Source organism: Melozone crissalis, unplaced genomic scaffold, assembly GCF_028551555.1.
Source record: "Melozone crissalis strain CALT ecotype California unplaced genomic scaffold, PUWL_Pcris_2 ptg000045l_1, whole genome shotgun sequence".
NCBI lineage: Eukaryota > Metazoa > Chordata > Aves > Passeriformes > Passerellidae > Melozone > Melozone crissalis.
In genome coordinates, this window is record NW_026535823.1 from 19,206,454 (window position 1) to 19,228,354 (window position 21,901).

Below are 21,901 nucleotides of genomic sequence, written 5' to 3' on the forward strand. Positions count from 1 at the left end.
TTTCTACATTACATCTGACTGAAAAAGACAAGAATTCTAGTTTTCATGACCTTATACTCCTGCAATGTTTTCAAATCCTCTAGACACACATATTTCCAGGCAGGAAGGCCCAGCCAAACTGGGGTGGGTTATTTATGCAGAAGGGAGAAGGGAATTCGAAGTGTGTCCTTGTGAAACAGGGTTGCTACACCCAGGCACACACCCATTTCCACATTTCTCTCCCCCAGTCTGGCCACCAGCTTGTGAACAAACTCACCCACAAGTTCCTTACTTTGACTTCCTTCCTCCTTCCCCAATCCACTAAGATCCACTAAGACAAGACAAGACAAAGCAATGTTACTCTTGAATCCCAAAGATCAGTGCAAACGATAAGCCTTCCCTCCCTTGTCTGATAAAATTTAGCTGCTAAAAACAGAGGCATCCTCAATATAGTAAGTACCAAAGAGTGTACTCTGTAGAGGGGCAGCTGGATTATAGCAATCATCCAAAAAAGGGAAGAGAACATCCTGAGATGAATGCAAGTCTGCCAATGCCAAGACATGTGCTGCTGCCTTATCAGCAGATCAGCTGATAATAGAGCAGTTGTAACTGCTGACTGCTCCTTCAGCAAGGATGCTCACAAGAGCAGCATATAAATACACCACTGGTCTCCAGTACTCACCAGCAGCCTTCAGCAGCAATGAAACCCTCACATGGAGCCCAACAACCACTTACAGTCTTCAAGGTGCTCCCCTTAGCCTCTCCAGGTGCCTGAGGCTGCATTTCCCAAATTTATAGCAACTACAGACCAATGTTATTCTGGGAATCGAACACACATTGAAGATCCAAATGAACATCACTAAATCAACTCCCTAATTATAGGGGCTAAGCAAAAAGTAATTTAATGACCTTGTTACACTATCAAAAAGAAGACAGACTTTCTCAATAGGAATGAAAGTTACTTATTAAATCAGTCTGCCCTTTCTTCCAATGGAGACTGCCCCTGCCAGTGGGCTAATGACAGCCACTGTCTTCAGCACTTCCCCTGGGCAAACTGCTGTCCAAACTGAGCAACACAGAGGCGATGGAATGGGACATGGCTGAGATCCCTTGGATCACATCTCCATGCACCAAGTCCTCTCATTTGATGAAGAAGCCAATCCATTGCCTGTGTAAATTGCCCAAGGTGAAGGAGAGAGTAAAGCAGACCCTCCTCTGCAGTGCTCCACTCACCCTGCTGCTTATGAGCCAGTGATTGTTACACCCTCCAACATGCACATTCACAGTCATTTCATTTCCCACACGACTTTTGGGCCAAAAGCCATTCCTGGAAGAGAAGGAACTGCTGTTCTGACTTGGAAGTAGAAAACCAGAATGAAGACAAAGTAAGGTAATATTTTTCTGGTCCTACCCAGACTCAGCCTTTAAATGTACAATATTGCCATTAAGAAATGAGAAATAAATGTGCAGCTTTTGTCAGACTCACAGAAAATACGACCCTCTGATTTTAAAGCAACTGTCACTGTAACTTAAGTGTGACACTGGAAAGAGGATTGGTGAAGACAAAAGATCAGTTAAATGCTGATTTTTAAAAAGAGGAAGAGTGAAAGGATTTGGTAGAATTTGAACATGCTAGAATTTGAAAAAGAACATGGTAGAATTTGAAAAAGCGGGGAAAAGAAAGAAGAGTTAATTTAGCAATTAATGCCTGATATTGACAGCCTAATGAGACATTTTGCCAGGGTCATTTCTAACCAGGAGTGATGCATGGGGGCTTACTCCCTCTGTTACAGCTGTTGAATCTTGCCTTATAATTATATGGGCAAAGAATCTTCTACAACCTAATCAAGTGCAGTACATTAGAACAAACTGGGACCAATAACATGTAGGCATGGGAGACAGCAGCAAACAGTCAGAACCATTTTTTCTGGGCTGAGAAAGTGGTTCTGGTGGACAGGTACTGCCACAGATCCCATACTTTGCTGACAGGTGCCTTACCCATGCTTTATGTGTGGTACTTGGCTCTGATTGGATGCAAAGAGAATGTGCCATGTTTTGTATCCACAGCTTTAGAGGAAAGTGACCAGAGCTGATGAACAATTCCTACACATTTCACACCCATCATACCAGAACAGACATATTGTAATGCTTTGAAATAATTTTAAAAGTGTATGAAAGATTCTGAATGATATGCACTTCTGATATTAGGAGAGAAGAATGACAGGGAAGACCTTGGCTGCAGCATGACACTTCTTGTGCTGACCAACAGCAGGGCAGGGGAGCTCAGTGCTGCTTTATTCCTTAAAGCTGCCCCCAGGAGAAGGGCACTCTCTAAACTGCGATTCAGTGTGAAAGCCAAGACCTCCATCACACTCACCCCCTGGATCAGCTGAGCAGCCAGAGGCTGGCAGCTTAACCATCACCAGGGCACAGGCAGGGCTTTTAAGGAAGAGGGGCTCTCCCAGCTGCAGGCACATATAAGGGCAGGATTTAAACTGGATTCCTGCATAGCTCTGCAACTCAGAGCTGCAGTACTGACATGGTATCCAGTAATGCCTATCAGTTGCTTCCTCGTCTCAACAGCAGCTGTGTTTTCTGCAAGAGGAATGGTAGCTAAAAATAATCTGGCTTTGACTTCCTCTTTTAAACCCTTCAGTGTCTTAGAAAGATTTTTTTGTTCTCCCAGAAATGGCAAAGAGAATGTAAGAGACAAAACCAGAACAGTCAAGTGCACAAAGAGAAGAGCAGCATTAGAAAGCTCAGAGAACAGTAGGAAACTACAATAAAAATGAGAGACAGTAAAAAAATTGTCACAGTTTTGACCAATATTTTCCAAATTCCTTTTTGCACTTGCAATGAGATTTCTGTTGTGCCTTTGCTTGTATGACTCAGTGGTGCTGAGCAAAGGGGAAATAAAATCTGGATGTTTCTGACTGCAATTCATTTGCTCATTAAACATATTAAAAGAAAGAACTTTGTTCAGTAGTCATCAAATGCACTCTCATGTCTGCACAGTGGAGATTTTTACTCCTTGGAATACGTACATTTTACTTCAAATTCGGTCTTCCACAGGACCACAAAATGTAAATCCCATACCAAACATGCAAGTGGAGAAAAAAAAGAATATTCAATTAATCCTTCCATAACACAGCACTATGTATTCCCATCCAAAATAATTCTACACATACAGTGCTGGTTAGCATGTCCAGGCTACTTTCATGATCCTTTTCATAAACACACCTAATTCTATATTAAAATATTTAGAAGTTCCATGTATAATTTTTAAATTGCAATCCAAAATTATCCAGATACAGACTATAGCTCAAAATTCCCCAAGGCAGGGTTGATGACCTCTATTTGAATCTAGTCTTCCAGCAGAGCTCTACTCCCAGCAGGTATCTCTGGACATGACCAAACTATAAATAAAATCATAAACAGAATTCAGACCATGACTTACAAACCTGCTGCTAACAGACCAATGCCTGAAGTAAGGTCAGTACAAGGGACAGTCAAAGAAATGATGAATACATCTCTGTCCTATTGTCTCAAATTCCAAATAAATACACTGTACCATGTAAAGGTTAGGAAGAATCCAAGAAAGCATGCTGCTGTATATATTTATGTAATATAGCATATACCATGAGCTTCACCTATGGCATAGGTATTAGCATGGCCTCGTCCCTTCTCTCCCCTCTCTCCCTTTAACCACACACAGCCACCTCACACTTGGCCAAGTCAAAGTGAAGACAGGGTCTCTACCCAGGCAGGAGATAGCAGGAGATTCTCCTTCCTCTCCCTGAATCCTGTCCCCACTTTCACCACACTCTCATGCTTAATTCCTCCTTCCTTGCTCCTCTGCTCAGCATCACCGATGCAAGCCCACATTCCCCATTTCAGGGCTCATGGCAAAGCTCTCTGGGCCAGAGATGATGGTGAGCCCAGACAGGGCTTAGCAGCATCCTTGGGTGTCTCCAGACATTCTGGGGTAAATGGACCCACCCTGTGTACCAGGGCCAGCACAGCAGCTCCACAGCACTGACAGCTCCAGACACGGGTAAGGGAAACACAGATGTTACTGGTGAACTGTGGCCAGGGCTTCTCCTTCAGCAGTATGTGACACCAGAGAAGAAAGAACAAAAATAATTAAATCTTTAAATATTATGGTAGGTAGTGTTACAAGTAATCACAAGAACATAGAATAGTAAGTAGATTTTGATACCTTTTTAATAGGAAAATGGAGGAAAGGAGCTCCAGTATAACACAACAGAGAAAGTAAAAGATCTGTAAAGTAAACTGAATCCAAACATAAGCAATGTTTTATTGGGATATAGCAAGCAACCTATCAAATAGGGAACCAGTACAAACAGATTGAACATGACTCTCTTTTAACAGAGATGTATGGTGACAAGACAGCTTCTTTCAGTTCTTAAAACAAGTATTCAAAGTGTTAAGTAAAGCATTAAAAAAAAAATCAATCATTACAACACCAAAGACAGACAATATTAAAAATGTGCAGAATTTTACTTTTTACAAATTTCTGCATAATGTTAGAAAACAATCATAAATTAAAAAAGGAATAAAATGAAGCTTTTTTGTTTGCAAAGCAACACAAACCTTTAAAAACCAACTATATTTTACATAGGACTACTATTAAAAACAGGTGAAAAGCTGAAAATTTAAAGGACAGCAAAAAATACACAACTCAGTTTCACCTGTCAGCAACACCTTCTGCTATTGAAGGAGTTATGTTAGTTCTATGTACAGCTTTAAACATTGCAGCATACCACAAGTAAACCTTAATAAGGTCAAAATAGGACCCTCTGCAAAAAAGGGTGACTTGGCAAGTGTCAGTCCCATCCTGAAATTATAAGTAGTAATAATTTTAGTAGGTCTTTAGTGTAAACCAAAACCTACTTTAATTGGTTCCTCTCTCTAAAGATGCATGTAAACTTTGGGGTTCTTTTTGTTTATTTTTTTGGTATCTTAATTAATGAAATCAAGAACATGTCTGGCTCAAAAATGAGAATGACATACCTCCCTTTTGTTCTGGATACAGTGATGTAGCTATCTCAACATGCTCATTGACACTTCCTAAAAGAGAAAATCATTATGTACTATGTAAAAAATACACACCACCTCTCTCAGTTCAGACTCAGCATATAGTATATTGCCAGCTCTATCCAATAGGATATATATTCTAATTTGGTTTAAACTCTTAATAGATATATTCTCTCTTTACAAAGTTCCATCACATGAAACCAAATTGCTTATTTTTCCCTTGAGGCACAGCATGACCCCAATTAGACAATTAGCTATAAAGAGTTGTTCTTTAGATGTTGTGTCTGTAGAGGTTTTACGTGATATTCATAGATTTTCAGCGCAGGCCCCAGTTTTAATGAAAGTCCAGTCAGTACATCATTTCTTGTCATCAACAGTAATGATTTGCCATCAATTTCCTATAAGAAGAATTAAAGAGTTGATAAAGACAAATATACAAATCTAATAGAGGAGAACAGTCATGCAACAAATGGAATACTACTATAGAGGATCAGTGAGGAAAATAGTAGCCTTGAGTTTCCTGAAACCATGTTCACAGCTGCTAAATTCTGCTTGCTGTCTGTTTTTCAAGTGCTCACCTGTGCTGACTAAGGCATAAATACTATTTTGTCAAGCACAAAATCCAAATGAGCCTAATTTCAAAATTCCCTCCTTGTAAACCTTTTTCTAATTAATAGGTACAAGTGAAGAATGCCTAATTATCAGCCATTTAGGGAAGGATACTCCTAAGAATGCAGCTTATGAAGTGCATTTCAGAAGAGTTACTATTGACAGCAATATGCAAGTTTAAACTAGTGAATATCTGCTAATAACTTCAGGTGCCTTCTTTAAAAGGCCAACCTTCCCATGCATCCTGTGGGGGGAAAAAAAGGAAAAGACTCTTGCAATCAGAAATTTTGGAAGGGCTTAACTAGAGCTTGACACACTGAGAAAACTTTTCTTCCTCTACTTTTAAGGGAAAATGAGAAAAGCAGAAACTTGTCAGCTTAAGTTTCAACAGCCCTGACACTTTCCTGCTTAAAATACCTCTTGTAAATCACAGATATGGTGGGATTTTTTTTTTCCTTTCAGATCTGTTTAGGTTAGAAATCCTGTAGGCTTTGGATTTTTGTTTTCCATCTTAAAACCTTGACATATGCTTGAAAACTCCCTCTAAATCATTTTTAAACTCAAAATGGAAGAGAAAGAATCCACATCTCTTCACTCCCTTCTATTATCTTGGAAATATCAGAGATCCAATCCTTGATTACAATGCAAGATGAAAAGAAGACTTCTATTAGAACTCAGCAGGAATTTGTCAAGATGGATCTCTCTTAAAATTTGATAAATTTTATAAATACAAAATACATGGACAAACCACAACATAGTCAAAGATCAGCTGAAAGTGGCATTTTTAAAAAATATCCCCAAGATGTATACAACTACTAATCCCTCAGGGGAGCATAAAGTAACAGTAATTCTAAAAGAAAAAAAAGTTTCCAATAACTTTTTACCCAATTATAGCAGGTGCCTCTTTCCAATTACTGTTGAGAATGTTAATGGAAAAAACCAGTTTCTATCCTCTCTTTTCCATTCGTCACAATTCTTTCTGTGGGAATTTTGACACCAGTGAGTGTTTTGCTCATTGCTATGACCGATCTGAAGTTGCCTTTTCTGCTGCTGTTCAACGATGCTATGGAGGAAGAACAGCCTCCAGCTTGGTAGGATCCAAATGGAGTAAATCCAGTACCTGGAATAGGAGAAACTCCAAGAATAGGAAAAAAGCATCTATTCCTTTCCCTTCTTCTTCCACAGGGTTCCCTGTGTTTTCTAGAAATGCTGGTAACTACTAAGACTTCCACTGAATAGGAAACTGATTCTTTAAACACATCTGTGTAGGAAGGAGTGATTACATATTCAGAGTTCAAGCATTTTATATCTTTGTGTGAATTGTAAGCTTTACCTCTTTCACTTCCTTTAAGTTTTCCACATTTACCTGATCCTGCAGAATTGTCACACCCTTTTTTTGCACCAGGTAAGCTTTTGTATGCTCTGGTGACTTCTCTGATCTCTTCTCCGCTACTTCTCTATTTTCTGCATTTTTTTCAGGGTGCAATTTCAATGCTAGCTCTCAGTATGTCTTTAAATGTTAATTGCAGAGAAACTTCTCTGCACAACTCAAGCTAACAGTAATTACCCAGGTGCCAGGATGACCTTAACACCAATATCACACTGTCTTCAACAAATAACCAGGGGACTGCTTAAGCTTCAAGTCCCCCCCCCCATCCCTTCTAAGTGACTGAGAAATGCAAAGTTTTAGAGTAAGCCAGCACACTCACGTGCTCCTCCCTACTGTGGCTCTGCCAGAAAGCAGCAGTGGACCCCAGCTGATGTCAAACCCCAGTTTCCCTTCTGGTAAGGCCTTGCAGTGGGGCCAGCAAACCAGCACTGGGGCACCTGGGCATGTCTGGCTATCACAACACAATGCTCAAGAAGCCACATGGGCCATAACAAAGGTCAGAGCACAAGCACATCTTGAGACCTTATAAACAGCTTCAGTCTTGGAGTGAGCCAAAGTCCCCTGTGCTTCCAGGGCTCCTACAGAAAGCTCAGCCACAAATTGGCAGGCTGTATTTTTCTGAAAGTATCCACACCCTCGTCCTGCAACTGCTACTCCTCCCTCTTCAGGTATCCTGTGTCCTCAACCTCTTGGCTTGACTGATTTGCTTGCTGATGTTATGGATTTTTGTTATTGGGTAACATCCTTCAGCTGAATCTGTTTTCATCAGCGAGCTCTTTTGATTTGCTGACATCAGGGAACTCCAAGAAGGAATAACAGATAATCATCATACAAGCATCACTTCCTACCAGCACTTACAATAGAGGTTAATAAAACATTCTGCAGCCCTTAAAATGTCTCCTAATTATCCTTAAAGTATTGTACAAAAAATTCAGGTCTTAAAGATCTTTTGAGACACTTGTTTCAGGTGAGTCCAGATGTATTCAGATTCATCAAAGGAAAGTGTGGACCTAGTTATTGCTGTGTAAAAGCTCAGTGTAATAAAAGATGCCATGACTACATTCTGGGCTAAGGATATTTTCTAAGGAAACCATTGTGCTACCCCTACTGAAGCAGTTCAGTGGAAAACAATTTCCGAGTGTTGTAGGTGAAACTGAATACTTTCCTTTACTGCTTACAATCTTATTGCTCTTCCAGTACATATTCAGGGCAGTAGATCAAATGAAACTGGGTTTCTGGGGCCCAGGCAACTGCAAATGACAGAGGAAAATAGAGATGGCCAGAATTGCAGCTGTATGCCTGGTGCTCTACAGACAGAGGATGGCTAAGGGTTCAAAATGAACCTGTCTGCACTGCCATACCTGGGAGATCCTGACAAAAACACTGTAAGAACACAGGTCAAGTTAGTGGTAGCAGATAGTGTAGAAGAAACTGGACAGCACCACTGACAAGAAGTTAGGGAGAGGATTGTTTATGGGCCTGTTCTTGATGCAGACAGGGAATAGGCTGGCAAACCTGGCACGTAGAACCAGGCACTTGCTGCTCCTCATGCTGCTAATGGAGAGGAAGAAGGAAGTGGCAATGACTTCTGCTGCAATTACCCATCCCTCAGCTCCTGGCCACATCCTGGTGGCAGCTGTCAGCCTCTCTTTCCAAGGTTTTAGCATAAGGTGAAGTTGGCAGTGGAATCACAGCCACATTTCTGCACATGGCTGTCCCAGCAGAGTCCTCAGTTACCCTACTGAAACCACTTATCCTCATTGCAAAATACTAATAAAACCTACAAGGCTGCTGTTGCAGGCTGATTTGCCAAAACTCAGAAATCAGCCTCACCTTTCTGCTGCAAAATCAGTAGTAATTATTTCAATATTATTGACAATAATTGCCAGCTGTGAGGCAAAGAGGTCAAGATATTTGATGGAAGCCAGAGATATCTGTCAGTATAAGCAAAAGACTCCCAGAGACCACAATTACTTTGCCTGTGTAGTTTTTAAGCCACATTTCCAGGGCTTTTGTGACATGGATGCTGGAATTAAGGACTGGACACACTCAAACAGTTTCCTTTTTAGCCTGTTCACTCATCTTCAAATTCTGAAAAATTAGCAGCAGCTGCAGAAAGAACCTTCTCTGCAACCTGCTAGAGAACCACTCAACAACAGGCTTTTCACCCTCAAGAACAAAGAACTGAATTTAGATACTTTGTTATATGCATCAGTTACATTCAGACTGGATTTCACAGACGTGGTGCTGAAGGGCAGCAACATTACCCTGACCAACCACGAGGTTATTTCATGGACAATGAAATGGACAGTCTCCCTGCAAAGCTGCCAGTAACTTGCACCAGCTCAGCACCTTGGAAGGTCGAGCCATCTATTTTGATAACTAATTACAAGTGTGGGTGACTAATTTGCTGGTAGTCACACACAAGCCTACAGACTTATCTGGGGAGGTGCTGAACTGCCAATGTGATGTAAGTTACTTCTCTATGGAACAGGTGGGCTGTAGGCCAAGCAAGCTGACTTCCCAAGCCTGCCCCACTAGCACACAGCCCCAGCTGCTGGCAGGTGAGTCCCAATGGGCCACCTGACTGCTTAAGCTCTGACCTAATCTACCAAAAGAAACCTCCCATTAGTATCAGCAGTTACAAGGCCCAGAAACAAAGACCTAACCTTTTCTCAGACTGAGTCCTACAAACATGCTGCTCCTCTGCCAACTTAGTGCCAATCTGTCCTTTCCATATTCACTTGTACTGCCAAGTTCAGTGCAACACAGCAGCCCCTTTGTCACCCTATGCCTTCACACTCACATTGTTGCTTAGAAGCCCCAGGTTTTATAAATACTCATGAGTGTAACTACACAATACACTAAGAAAGAAGGGAATTCACATTTTAAACACCATTCACATTTTAAATAACAAGACAGTGAAACTGAGTGGGTTGTATAGGGAGACTGAGTTCAAGCCAGAAAATTTATTTAGATTTCTCACCTTTCTGAATCCTATCTTAAACAAACTCCAACTCATTATCCACAGCTTGTAGAACAAGAGAGATTATTACATTACTCAGAGATCACAGTCCCATGTATCGTCACCCAATAACAGACTCAAATCCCACTATTAATGTGGGATTTTCTCTCGCATTTTACAGTGTATAACCAGGCTCACAGCAAAAATTTGCAATGTGAGAAACTGGTGGCAGTCAAAAGGTGTTTGCTAAGAGATTTACCTGTTCCTGAAAAGCACTGGCTTGTTCTTCAAATCCAGCTGTTCTGAAATAATTCACAACATCAGTAACAGCCCAGTCAGCAGGATCCAGAGGTCTCCCATTCTCTAGTGAACTGCAAAGTGCAAATGCAGACAAGTAATCACTAAAGGTGTGCAGAACATCTGCTGCTGCTTTGTGCATGCCTCATGTACGTCCCCCTCCTTCCTTGCTTCTGCAGGAAAAGTGTTCTTTGATGCATCTCCCCCACTCCAATACAGAACTGTGTCCCCTGTTCTTTCACATTCCACCTCATGCTGGGGAAAACTGAGACCCCTCTCCTTTCAGAAAAGAAGAAAGTATATGAATCTTCACATCAGCCAAAGGCAATCAGTTAGGATCTTCATACAAGTGTGCTGTCTTTCCTGTTGGAGAATGAGAACTGCCACACCTGGGGTACCAAACTCCTGCCTTTCAAGCCTGCAGCTTGCTTTCAGCTACCAAGTACTTAAAGAACTACATGTGGATTATTCGTTACACAGATGAGACTGTCCTTGTAACATGGGTAGAAATTACTGCTAGGCATCTTTACCTTGCAAAACAACAAACAAACAAACAGAACTTCCCAACCAAAACTAAAAAAAGGCACCAAATGATTGAACTAATTCTCAATACAGAAAATTTCCCAAAACTGTTGTTAGACTCATCTTTGGACAAATCTATGGACTTTTTAAATAGCTGTGCATCTGACAAAACATCTGTTAAACACAATCGGAATTAATTCCTTCTGTGATTAACCTCAGGCAATTGTTTTCCACAAAACATTCATATTATTATCTTTATCCTGCATTTCTTTTCCTCAAACTACAATCACCCTGTCACAAAGATAATAGTGTATCTGAAAAATTTTGGTAAAAAAAAAACCACATAGTGAGCTTGACTTCCTGTTCTACTGCAATTTATGAGGATGAAGAGCAAGATATCAAAGAGAGAGCTTCTTTAACATGTTTCCTCAACCAGAAGTCCTGAAGTTCATGCCAAATATTCCCATCATTATACTTGCTTAACCATAATGCTCATGAAGCAATATTGAAAATGTACAGATTAGGGCAGGTGTCAGAATCCTGTCCATTTTCTTGCCTGAAGCTTAGAGGCAGGACTTTGATTTCAACAGCACCAGCTGGAAAAGAAACACAGATTATACTGTCCTGACAATTTTTTTTGTTCTGTCCTTCAATTTTTTCTTTTCCAACTGTCTGTATCTCTGCCTTGCCAATACTTGTCTGTTTTTCAGCAAAATAACTGAGTGAATCAAGGGCACACCATTTTTCAAAGCAGCCAGATGCAATCCATACATGGAGTGCCTCCCATTGCCATTTCTATAACATTCTTATTCCTAAAACTATCTGAGTCCTGGGAAGGAGGACTCATGGAAACAATGATTTTTGCACGTCCCCAAACTCTTGAAATGTGTCTGTCAATATGGCAACAAAATCTGACCACAGGGACCATCTGCAGCCTGTGTTACACTGGGCCTTCTAAAAGCAGTTTCTTTCATTTATCACAGATCTCTGAGCAATGAGGAACAGTTTCTTACTTTTGCTCATCATATGATGACTTACTTCATGAACTGCTTCACTGATTGTGATTACACAGAAAGCAATACTCAGCAAAATTGAAAATGAGACTATATGGCCTTATCAGAGCGGCACTTTTTTCATGTTTTTTTTTTTTTAATCAAAGAATGCCTTTCAAATAAGAGTTTTTGGTGTTGTGCACATTCTAAGGCTTAAGAAGTAAAATGTGAAAACTGCCACACAAAATCTGTATGTATTTATAAAAGCAGCATTAGAGGAATTGTATTTAAATCTTTGCATTTTCCTTAAGACATGGACTGTCACTTTCAATTACTCATTTTTTACTAAAAAAACATAAACTAAATGCTAACCACTCAGTTAAAAAACCAAACAAATTGAATTTAACCCTTCCTAAACAGCAAATAAAAGGTTCAGTCTGTAAAAATATCACCTAACTGTAATTAACTTACTTCTCCAAACACTTTAATTTCAAATTAAATATGGCCCCAAACCCTCCTTCCACAATTTTTTATCTCAGCCCAAGTGCTTTAGTTTTTCTTGTAGCTCCCCTTTTATCACTAGGGAGCTGCAGCTTGGTCTGGGTCCAGCCCCATCCAAGGCTCAACTGCAGTGACTTCAGGGGCTCTACCTCAATCATTAATTAATCACAGGAATTAATTGCAAGTTCCTGCCTCAAGGAATAGCATCATGCTGGACCTCAAGTGGAGCCAATTTCCACAGCTACAGCTGCAGAAGACTGGAAGGCATGTGGCAGACTGCTGGAGGCTGGCTGGATTTTAACCCATCTACCCATAGAGAGGCTCATTCTGCTTGTAGACTTTGTCAGTCTCCTCCTCACACTGCTGCTGACATGGCTCTATTCTTCAGTCAAGACAAGGGAATATGTAACATCCATACACTGGCTTATGCCTCACATCCTGGATGCTTTAAAATCTTACAAGGACTGGCATTTTAGGCTTTGAAGCTACTAGATGCACTAACAATGAATGAAAATTAGGCTTGTCTGTTTTTCACCACTGTCCCTGTGCCTTTATTGCCATCATGTGGCAGAAGCAGCAAGGTCTGAAAGGATATAGCTGAGAACAAACAGATTTAATCCAGCTTATTTATAGGCACTTCAAGAAAGTGTCAAATACTTCCTTTGTAGATATGCCCACATACATACAATATACATTCATCTAGAAACCACAGTCCCACAGTTTAAATACAATTTCCATCCACTCTAAAAGGCCAACTTAGCAATCAGTGGTTGAGTCTTTATCACCCAAGCCTTGGGGAAAATGATTAAACATAAACTGTCCCTGCTTTGACTGTCTCCTTTCTCCTCCCACCCCAGAGTGCTCATTGTAGAAACCAGCCTGCCAAAGGGAAGGTGGTTTCTAAGGGACACAGGATAATTATTCATAGTCACTGAATAGGAAAATGCTCTTTATTTGGTGTGGTGTAGCCAGCATCTCAAGTGAAGGGGGAGGATGCTGATTTTAATGGCTGCCATCAGATCTTTTGATGCTTTTCAGAATCAGGTGTTTTATCAGTAGCCTGAAGTGACCATTATGATTTACCTTACTCTAGTGCCTGGTAGCCTACGCATTGTCACGTTTTCTTGGACAGCTTATGTAAGAGAGATCTGAAAGAGAATAATGAGATGCAGCTGCACAAAGTGTTGCAGCTTGACAGAACAGACTAAGAGCCTACTCTAGTATCTTTCCTTACGGTCTTTTTTTTCCTTTAATATATACACATATGTGTACATCTCTCTCACCATGGCTTCTGTAATCCTAAAGCAGCAATGCCAGATTTTTCCACACAGAATGTCACTTCTCAGTCCATAATGTCATTCAGAATTGCTAGTCCTAATTAAAGAATTTCTGATCTTAAATAAATGCTTACAAAAAACTTCTATGCCTTAGCCTGTAGTTTACCACACAAAATAAAGTTGTAGAGCAATGAACACCATGTCTCTGCCTTATTCCTCCTCTAGGTCTGAAATAAAACCCCAGCAACTTTAGGCTTCTCCAATAAACAGCTTAACGTATCTGTTTCAGAAGGGAACTGACACCTAAGTGATATCCTGCTACTACTCAGCCCCAGACAGGTGGGCTGTCAGCAGAGAGGGGCACAGAGAGGTAACTTCCACACAGGACACTTCTCCCATTAGGCACTGGTTCTGCAAAAGCCACTGACAGACGGTGAGCAGAGACACAGTATTGGCTACAGCGCTACCACTTGCTTTAGTGTCTGGTTGAGAGGAAAAGAAAAAACGTACTCCTAACTTAAGTTACTATCTTCTACATCTCTTCATTGCTATACAGTCCTACCACATATCACTTGTAATCAGCTCAGTGCCCTGGACTCTTCTGTTTCAAAGCTGAAATACAACAGAAGTCATTAAGAACAGGGAGGATTTGAAATGTGCAAAGATGGAGATGGGCACTGTTGCCAACCACATTAGCTCAAAGGAAAACTACATTTAAAATCCATGTGCTGTTTATGTAAAAGAAACACTTACTTTTTGACATCCAGAGAGCCATTTTCCTTGTTTTCCATGTCAACAGTTAGCATGGGGAGGATAGAAGTTTTACTTCAGCAACTGATTGATAGGGAGGAAAAAAAAAAAGCTGTGTTTAATAACTGGTAGTAAGACCAGTGCAGTGTAACGTAACAGAAACAAGCATTCTACAGGGACACATGCATGTTTCCACTTGAGAGCAACAGTGCTGTCAAAGACTGATTTCCCTGGAAGCCTGGCAAAGCTGATAGTAGCTAATGAACTAGAAAAGAAAGTTGATCTGTGCTTCAAACACAAGAAATAATTCTTGCCTGAAAATCAAGGAAAGTAACACTACATTTAATCCTTTTCACAAGTGTTAAAATTTTGACCAAACTGTATGTATTCAAATACATGGAGATTGATGTGCAATATATGGCTGTGTATCAAGAGCTTGATGGATCTTCAGTCATCCTGTGATACAGAGGATCCAAACAGATGGAGGATATTTAGAAAGATTTGGAAATCCATAGCCTTGTTTTACAAATGTGGACTTGGATACAGATGAGCATGTCACTTATGCCCATTGTACAAATAAAGCTGGTAAGCAGAGTTACTAAATGAGCCCCAAACTCCTGAGGCCTAAATCATAAGACCTCCCTTCCTGCAGTAGAGCAGCTTCTTCTATAGGTATGCTACACTGAACTCCAAAAAGGAAAGGAGCACATGAAGGGCACAGGAGAAAATCCAGTTTGTTTCCTTCCTTGCAGCACGCTGGAGTACTTGCACCACACAGCTTTTTCCATCGCTCCACGGAACATGCAGAAATAACCCAAGCCTTTCCTTTCTGTCCTCAAGTAAGCCATTTCTACTTCAGAAAGCGCCAGAGAATGGACCAAGGACTCATGATGTTCTTGCTGTAGCATTAATGGATGCCAGTGAAATGTCTCAAAGCTCTGGGATACGGAATAGGGAAATCATGCTCTTCAGCTAAAACTTTGCAAAAATACAGAATAGCAATTAATACTGCTGTGGGGGAAAAAAAGTAAAAAAAGGGGAAAAAAAGAAGACGACCCTTTATTATACACGTAGAAGCGCGTAAAGCACCAAGAACACAGTAACAAACTAATCGAAAAGATGCTTCTTCCTGCACCGCTGACCAAACAACTCCACGAATTCCCTGAAATCACTTCTCGGTTCACCTGAGGTGACTGCAGACGACACCCGCACCAGCCTACCTGCGGAACGCCCCGCGCACGGCCCGCAGCCCCCGGGCTCGGGGCGGGCACTCCCGCGGAGCCGCGGGCCCGGCCGGCGGGGGCTCCCGGGGCTCCGCTTCCCGCGGCTGCGCCGGGGCTGCCACACGCGTTCAGCATCGCCCGGGCACCCGCTCGCACTGCACCACATTGTCACTCCTGGCTGGGGGCGAGGGAAGCAAGGCAGAAAAACCTACCTACGAGCAACTAAACCGGCGCATGGCTACCGGCTGCTGCGGAGCGGCGGAGCCCGCGGCCCCCGCCCCTCGGCGGCAGCGGGCGCTCCGCGGCGGCTCCGAGTGACACCGGGAGCGGCCCCGCCCGGCCCCGTGACGCGCCCGCCACACACGGACCGCCCGCGTCATGGCCGCCGCGTTAAAGGCGCCGCGCCGCGGGACCCCCGCCCGGCGGGGAGGGCACCCGGGGCCGGCGGGCTGGGCACGGCACGGCACGGCACGGCACGGCACGGAGCGGCGCCTCCGCCGAGCGGCTCACCCCGGCAGCGCTTACCTGCTGGGGAGCCGCGGGCAGCGCCGGGGCTGATATGGGCGGGCACGGACCTGCCAGCGGCACACGGCCGGAGAGCAGCGATCGGAGCTCGGTTCTTGACTTGAGGTTCTTGGGGCCTCCTTGTGGACATTTCTGCTCCTCCTAACAAGCGGGGTGTTACAGGTAACGGAAAGGAAACACATCCCTAGTTGTTGAAGGATGCAGTACCAAGCCGAAGAAATTTTATACAAGGTACGATGTAGGAGATGTTGGCAGATTAATAAAGTTACAAAAATTCATTCCTAGAATGAGTTTGTCAACACGTTTGTGAGTAGCAAACACTTGGTTTTCTGCAACTGCAGGCTCGGGGTGATGGGAAAGAGGAGTGACCCAGGACAGCACCACCGAGTCCCCCCCACCGTGCCACCGCCGGCACTGGGGAAAGGGAGGAGATGGAGGCACCGAGTCTGCAGAAATTACTCGTCTGAACTCCAGACTTCATTTCACAAGGAGACCATGTACAGAAAGAATCAACTCAAAGAACTTACAAATTACTAAGTGTCCCACTGGCAATAAAATTGCCACAGAGTTTAATACAATCACCCACAGAGTTTAATACAAAAGTTGTCGTGTTTTTCTGGCAACAATACTTCTTTTTTTCTTTTTACACTATTTTTTTCTCTTAAGTATTTCCTTGCTTGGTGATGTTTTCTAGTGGCAGGTAGGCATTACCTAGATGCACTGTCAGTGCAAGGGAAATCAAGCAAGGACTATCAACACACCCTGTTTCCCCACACATGGGCTTTGTAGCCAGGGCTGCATCCCAGCCACTAATCAGGTGCTGTGACCTTTTGATTATCTGTAACAGGCTGGGTTACTTCAAACTAGTGGGACGCTGTACTTGAAAAATTTCCTTCCAAGTCAAGGCACTAAAATTACACACCTGCTCTTTGCTGGAATGCAAGGGGGACATTACAAATTACCTGGGGATTTGCACAGAACCTACTGGTGACTTTGGCCTGATTTCTGCAGGGCTCTGACATGAGTGCCCAGCTGGCACAGACAGACAGAGCTTGCTCAGCCACCAGAGTGGGCACCTGGGACTGTCCCAGGCACTTTGCATCCGTCTCACTCCCAGACAAAGCTTACTGCACCCAGACTGCATGGAGATCCAGGTCACCTAACTGCTAACTGGGCACACTTACAAGCACTAAAATTACCAGCAAAGTGGACTTTTGGGCAAAGGACTGCAAACATGACTTCCCAAACCACTTCATTTTGTCTTACTTATGTGCTGTCAGATAAATAACCAGAGCTTGCAGGAGCTTTGCAAGTAATGGCACTCAAACATCGAACAGAAGCATTGAGAACAGAGGGCAGTAACAGTTCTCACTGCTTTGGGATTTAAATAAATGCAGATAAACAAAATAAAGAGAGGATTAAGTGTATGGTGCCCTAAACAAAACCCTCTTTACTTCCCATCCCAAAGTGCACTGTAAAACGTGGCATATTTGTGTTGGACAAGTTAGCCAAGCAAGGCAATTCTTTTCTGTCTCTAAAGAAATAAACATTCTAAATGAAGCCATAATGAGTTTTCTGCATCAGCTGGTTTCTAACTTTGGTAATGAACTGACATTTGAGGATACAAATATAAACGAGCTATTTTACTCACACTCTCCCTTTCATCGTGTTCTTGTGTTAATCCTTTGAGTATTTGAAGTGAGGCTCACACAGTGCATGCATTCCTTCTAGAGGACCTTGAACAGAAAAGAGAGGAATTTTAAGAAAATGGGTTGTGGAAAAATTCAGTGTGGAATATGATCTGTGGCCTGTATTTTCATTCATTGGGGTAAGGTAATTTAATTGTAATGAAATTATGTCTGGAGGGAGATAAAGCAGAGAAGTGAATTAGCCTTTTGTTTGACTATTTGCATCCCGCTTACAGCCAAAAAGAAAAAGTTTCCAAGCCATGCAGGGAACCAAGTGAGACCAGGGTTGGCAGATCCAGGTCAAGGGGTCTGTCCTGTGTGTGTGTCTGAACTTCTGCTATCACATGAGGGGAAACATGCAAAGGACAGTGCAGGTATTGGACACCATTGGACCCTGTTTTCTGGGTATTCAAAAATGTCAGTTTCCTACTGGAATCCTTCCTATCCTTTTGTTTTGTCCCTGCCAGTTAAAGAGTAGAATACAAAATGCACAGCACCCTGCTAGGTGTGCAGAGAGTACTGAATTTCAGCTCCCCAGGGCTAAATAAAGCCCTTGGAACCTTCTTTTCAGTGCCCTGGGTAAAAAAAACACTGGGGAAGCTGAGTGAGAAAATAACACAGGAAATTGAGGGGAAACCTCTCTCAATAAGGCGTCATTATGCAGAGTAGAATGGATCTAGCCCCGTGTAAAACACGTATTTTTTTGCCAACAACGACCGAATGTTTCAGAGCCCTAGGGGCCCGAGGGAAGCCCTGGACCCTCAGCAGCAGACACCAGGCAGTCCGCGTGCGCCGGCGCCGCGGGGGCTGCTGGGAGTTGTAGTCCCGCGGGGGCCGCGCCTTCCCCTCACGGCCCCGGCTCTGGGAGCTGCTGGTGCCGCCGGTACCCGAACCACAGCGTGGAAGGTGCCTGCTGCTCCTCTGGGTTCTCAGGGAGACATTTCGGGACTGGCCGCGATCCTTTGTGGTTCCTGCTGCTCATTGTGAGGAAGAAAGTAAACCAAAGAGATTTCATCCAGATGTGGCTGGTGGTCAAAAAATCATCAAGTCCATATAATGCTCAGGACTGGCAGCATGGGAGTCCAATGGGGGCACAGGCTGTTTCTAAGTGACTTTTGTCATGAGTGTGGAAGTGGCATGGGTGTAAAACGCCAGGTTGCCCAGCAAACTGAATAAATGTATAGCTACATCAAGTCAATTACTAACAACAGTCTAAAAATCCCTTTTGCATCATTTCCCTCCTAGCAATACAAGACTGGAAAGGGACCGTCCAGGCCATGGGGTTTGATCTCCTGGCATCACAACCAAGCCCTCACACAAGCACATTCACACCCAGTGAATGTGGGCTCATGGGGAATCTCAGCCCACTCTGCCCTGCAGAAAGGGTCTGTCCAGCTCCTCTTTGCAGGGGTTAAGAAAATTAAATCTACAACTTAAAATATAGAAACAGTTTATACCTGTTTGTTCCTCTAGTCTAATCTTTAGTTTAATATTGTTAAGTGCAATATTTGATCTCTCTGTTTCTCTGGTATTTACATTCTTATATAGACTCAAACATCTGAATGACTACAGCCCTTTTGTGGTCTGCATTTTCTGATTTTATTCCCCTTTCTGCTTTCTGTACATTCACCTTCCAGGAGAGGACATTTGGAGCTGCACCCTGGGCTGCAGTAGGGTTTTGGCAGTATCTTGTCCCCTTCCTGTCTGCTCTGAATGGCCCCTTACTCCACACTACACACTTATCACACCTGTATGGTACTGATGATTTGAGGCATCCTTGCACTGATAAGTAACTAAGGATCTTCTCCACAGTTCCTGGCAACTCCTATATACCCAGAAAGAGGAAAAATCCCTCTTACTGGTCCAGTTGCACCTTTTCAGCACTTTACTCTCAGAAAACTGTCTTTCTTCACTTAAGTTCTTTATCACCCCTGTCCATAGTATTTCTAGTTTGCTTGAATGGAATTTTGCCACTTACCTTGGTCCACAGTATCAACAACTTAATGGGTCCTGCTGTCCCTTCCCTACTTCAGCACTCCACAGAGGAATGAGAGACAGTTCCCAGCCCATGGAGTCCAGCAATGAAGTGCCTCTCTTCAATTCCTGTCTTGGCCAGGAAGGTCCTCCAGAAACCATGCTGTGTCTTCTTCACAGTTCCCTTCTGGCCTGCCAGGGTGTTCTGCATGGCTGGGTATTGTCATGTTGCTCTGAAGTTCTGCATAAAGCCTAGACAAAAACCTAAAGATCACAATGGTGTTAAGCAAGTGAGGAGGGAAGGGAGGCAGAAAACCCCTGGCCAGAATGCAGCAGTGACTTGGTACTAGCCTGGCATTCATTTTGGAGGCAGTTATGTTATAGTGTGTGTTAAACACCAAATCAGAGCACAGCAGGCAGTGGGTCTGAATTTACCCTCCCTGCAGTTCCCAGGGGGCTCTCCCACAAGGTAAAGAACAGGCTCTGTAGATGTGCACAACCTCCTGTGACAGCTCCTGGCTGCCAGGCTGGGGGCTCTGCGGTGCCAGGCTGGATCAGTGACAGCTCCTGGCTGCAGGCTGGGGGGAGCAGCACTGCTCAGACTCACTGACCAGGCAGGGGACAAAGATCTGGCTTTTGTCCTGCTGGGGAGCCCCTGAAACCTTTGCTTTAGTATCCTAAGGTACTCTGGATACCATATGCATTACCTGACCTTTTTCTCATAATCATATGTATCTCCAGTAAGATGACTGAAGTTGCACCCTCTTCATACAGCCTAAAAATGAATGTGTACAGTAGTGAACTAGAATGCAAGGCCAGTGACACCTTTACGCTTTTACTTCCTCTTTTTTCCAAGACTGAATTGCTTAAATAAATCTTCCTGCACCTGAGTTATGTCCACTTCACTGAGAATTTCCTGCCCTACTTGTTTTGTTGTGCAACTCCTTATTTAGTAGTTGCTCATATTTAATAAAGCTTCTGTCTAGACTTAAACCTTTGTTATTTTAAAGTTTATACTTCATATTAAAAAAATCACTGTATAAAACACAGCTCATTGTGCCCATACTAGCAGTAATACCTGCCACATATTTGCCCAGCTTGTAATAATGTAGCAAGAAGCTTATAAAAACTATTCATATGAAATACCAACAGTGTTAAAGGGAATCCAGCCTGATAAAAACATTTTATATAAACATGGCCCAGACATCTCAGTGAAGTAGCTACTACCTCTCTAGGAAATCTAAAATGTAGCACTTGGTTGCAGGAAGTGAGGAAAATGAAAGAGCACAACATGGTGATGCACTCAGAAAAACAGTTACAGACAGAAATGTGTCAACAAAGCTCAAGCAGAAATTTCAACTATATTTCAAACAATACATTGAAAAATTAGTGCTGTTTTTTTCCCCCACTTTGCTGGGAAGGTCTTTTTTTAAGATTTGTAAAGCCACCATGTCTCAGCAAATACTGGCATTTTCTCTCCATGTTGTTATTTTGGTGTAACTTTCATTCTTTGCTCAGCCTTGCAGGATGCTGCTCCTGAGCCCTGGGAAAGCACCCCAGAGCCAGGGAAGGGTCTCACTCACTGCTTCTGTTTGGGGGACTTACAGGTGCTGTGTGTGCTCTCAGGCACTGAACTGTGAGCAGAGCAGAAGGAATGGCATCCCTATGATTTGTGCATCAATGTGCAAGCTCAAAGCATGCACACAGTGCTTTGGTAGGACAGTGGTTGCCAGAACAGACTGCAGGAAAGGAAGCTCTGTTACAGGGGGGCAAATGTTCCAGTCACACACTGGATGACCCTGTTTCCCCCTCTACTCTCTCCTTTGATATAAACCAAACCCAGATGCATCTGAATATGAGCAGACATGACATTCAACAGTTCTGCATTAAGATTGTAACAGTTAAACTGATCATTAAAAAACTTACTTAGCTCTTAAATTGGTTGATGATGCTCTGATCACGGGTGCTTTCAAGAGCACATTTACTGTAACTTGTTTTCCAACTGCTCTGGTGATCACATAATTCAGAAAAATATAAACAGTTGTTATTTTGCCTGTAAACATAATTAGTAGAGATATATCTAAATTTGATTACCATCCAACACAAAATTTTATATCCAACTACTATAAATACTATTTACTTAACAAATCA

The 21,901-nt window shown here is 42.7% G+C and overlaps 2 protein-coding genes across 4 annotated transcripts in view; both read right to left on the reverse strand.

Annotated features, from left to right (window-relative positions):
• Nucleotides 1-10,351, reverse strand: part of DNASE2B (deoxyribonuclease 2 beta) — a 39,139-nt gene extending 28,788 nt beyond the window's left edge. The window contains exons 1-3 of one of the 3 annotated variants that reach the window (XR_008483646.1): nucleotides 10,261-10,349; nucleotides 5,014-5,070; nucleotides 3,979-4,080 (exon numbers count right to left, since the gene is read on the reverse strand). The gene's annotated coding sequence lies outside the window, so the exon portion shown is untranslated. Of the gene's footprint in view, nucleotides 1-3,978; nucleotides 4,081-4,198; nucleotides 4,275-5,013; nucleotides 5,071-10,260 lie in introns of those variants that run through there. The other 2 variants (XM_054285490.1, XR_008483647.1) reach the window with 2 other exon arrangements.
• SAMD13 (sterile alpha motif domain containing 13) lies at nucleotides 4,186-15,860 on the reverse strand. The gene is made up of 4 exons (XM_054285493.1): nucleotides 15,776-15,860; nucleotides 14,344-14,424; nucleotides 10,261-10,372; nucleotides 4,186-5,435 (listed from the first exon to the last, which is right to left on the reverse strand). Exons 2-4 carry the CDS (start codon nucleotides 14,394-14,396, stop codon nucleotides 5,292-5,294), a joined length of 309 nt encoding a protein of 102 aa, XP_054141468.1. The 5' UTR covers nucleotides 14,397-14,424; nucleotides 15,776-15,860; the 3' UTR covers nucleotides 4,186-5,291.
• Between the last annotated feature and the right edge of the window lie 6,041 nt (nucleotides 15,861-21,901).

Bases quoted from the DNA above. Each gene is read 5' to 3' on its own strand.
- SAMD13 (XM_054285493.1), bottom strand. From the start codon at position 14,396: ATGCTAACTGTTGACATGGAAAACAAGGAAAATGGCTCTCTGGATGTC. The intron at 10,373-14,343 runs GTAAGTGTTTCT...TGCACTTTGCAG, and splicing joins GGCTCTCTGGATGTCAAAAA to TTCACTAGAGAATGGGAGAC. The intron at 5,436-10,260 runs GTAAATCTCTTA...TTCTTCTTATAG, and splicing joins CCAGTGCTTTTCAGGAACAG to GAAATTGATGGCAAATCATT.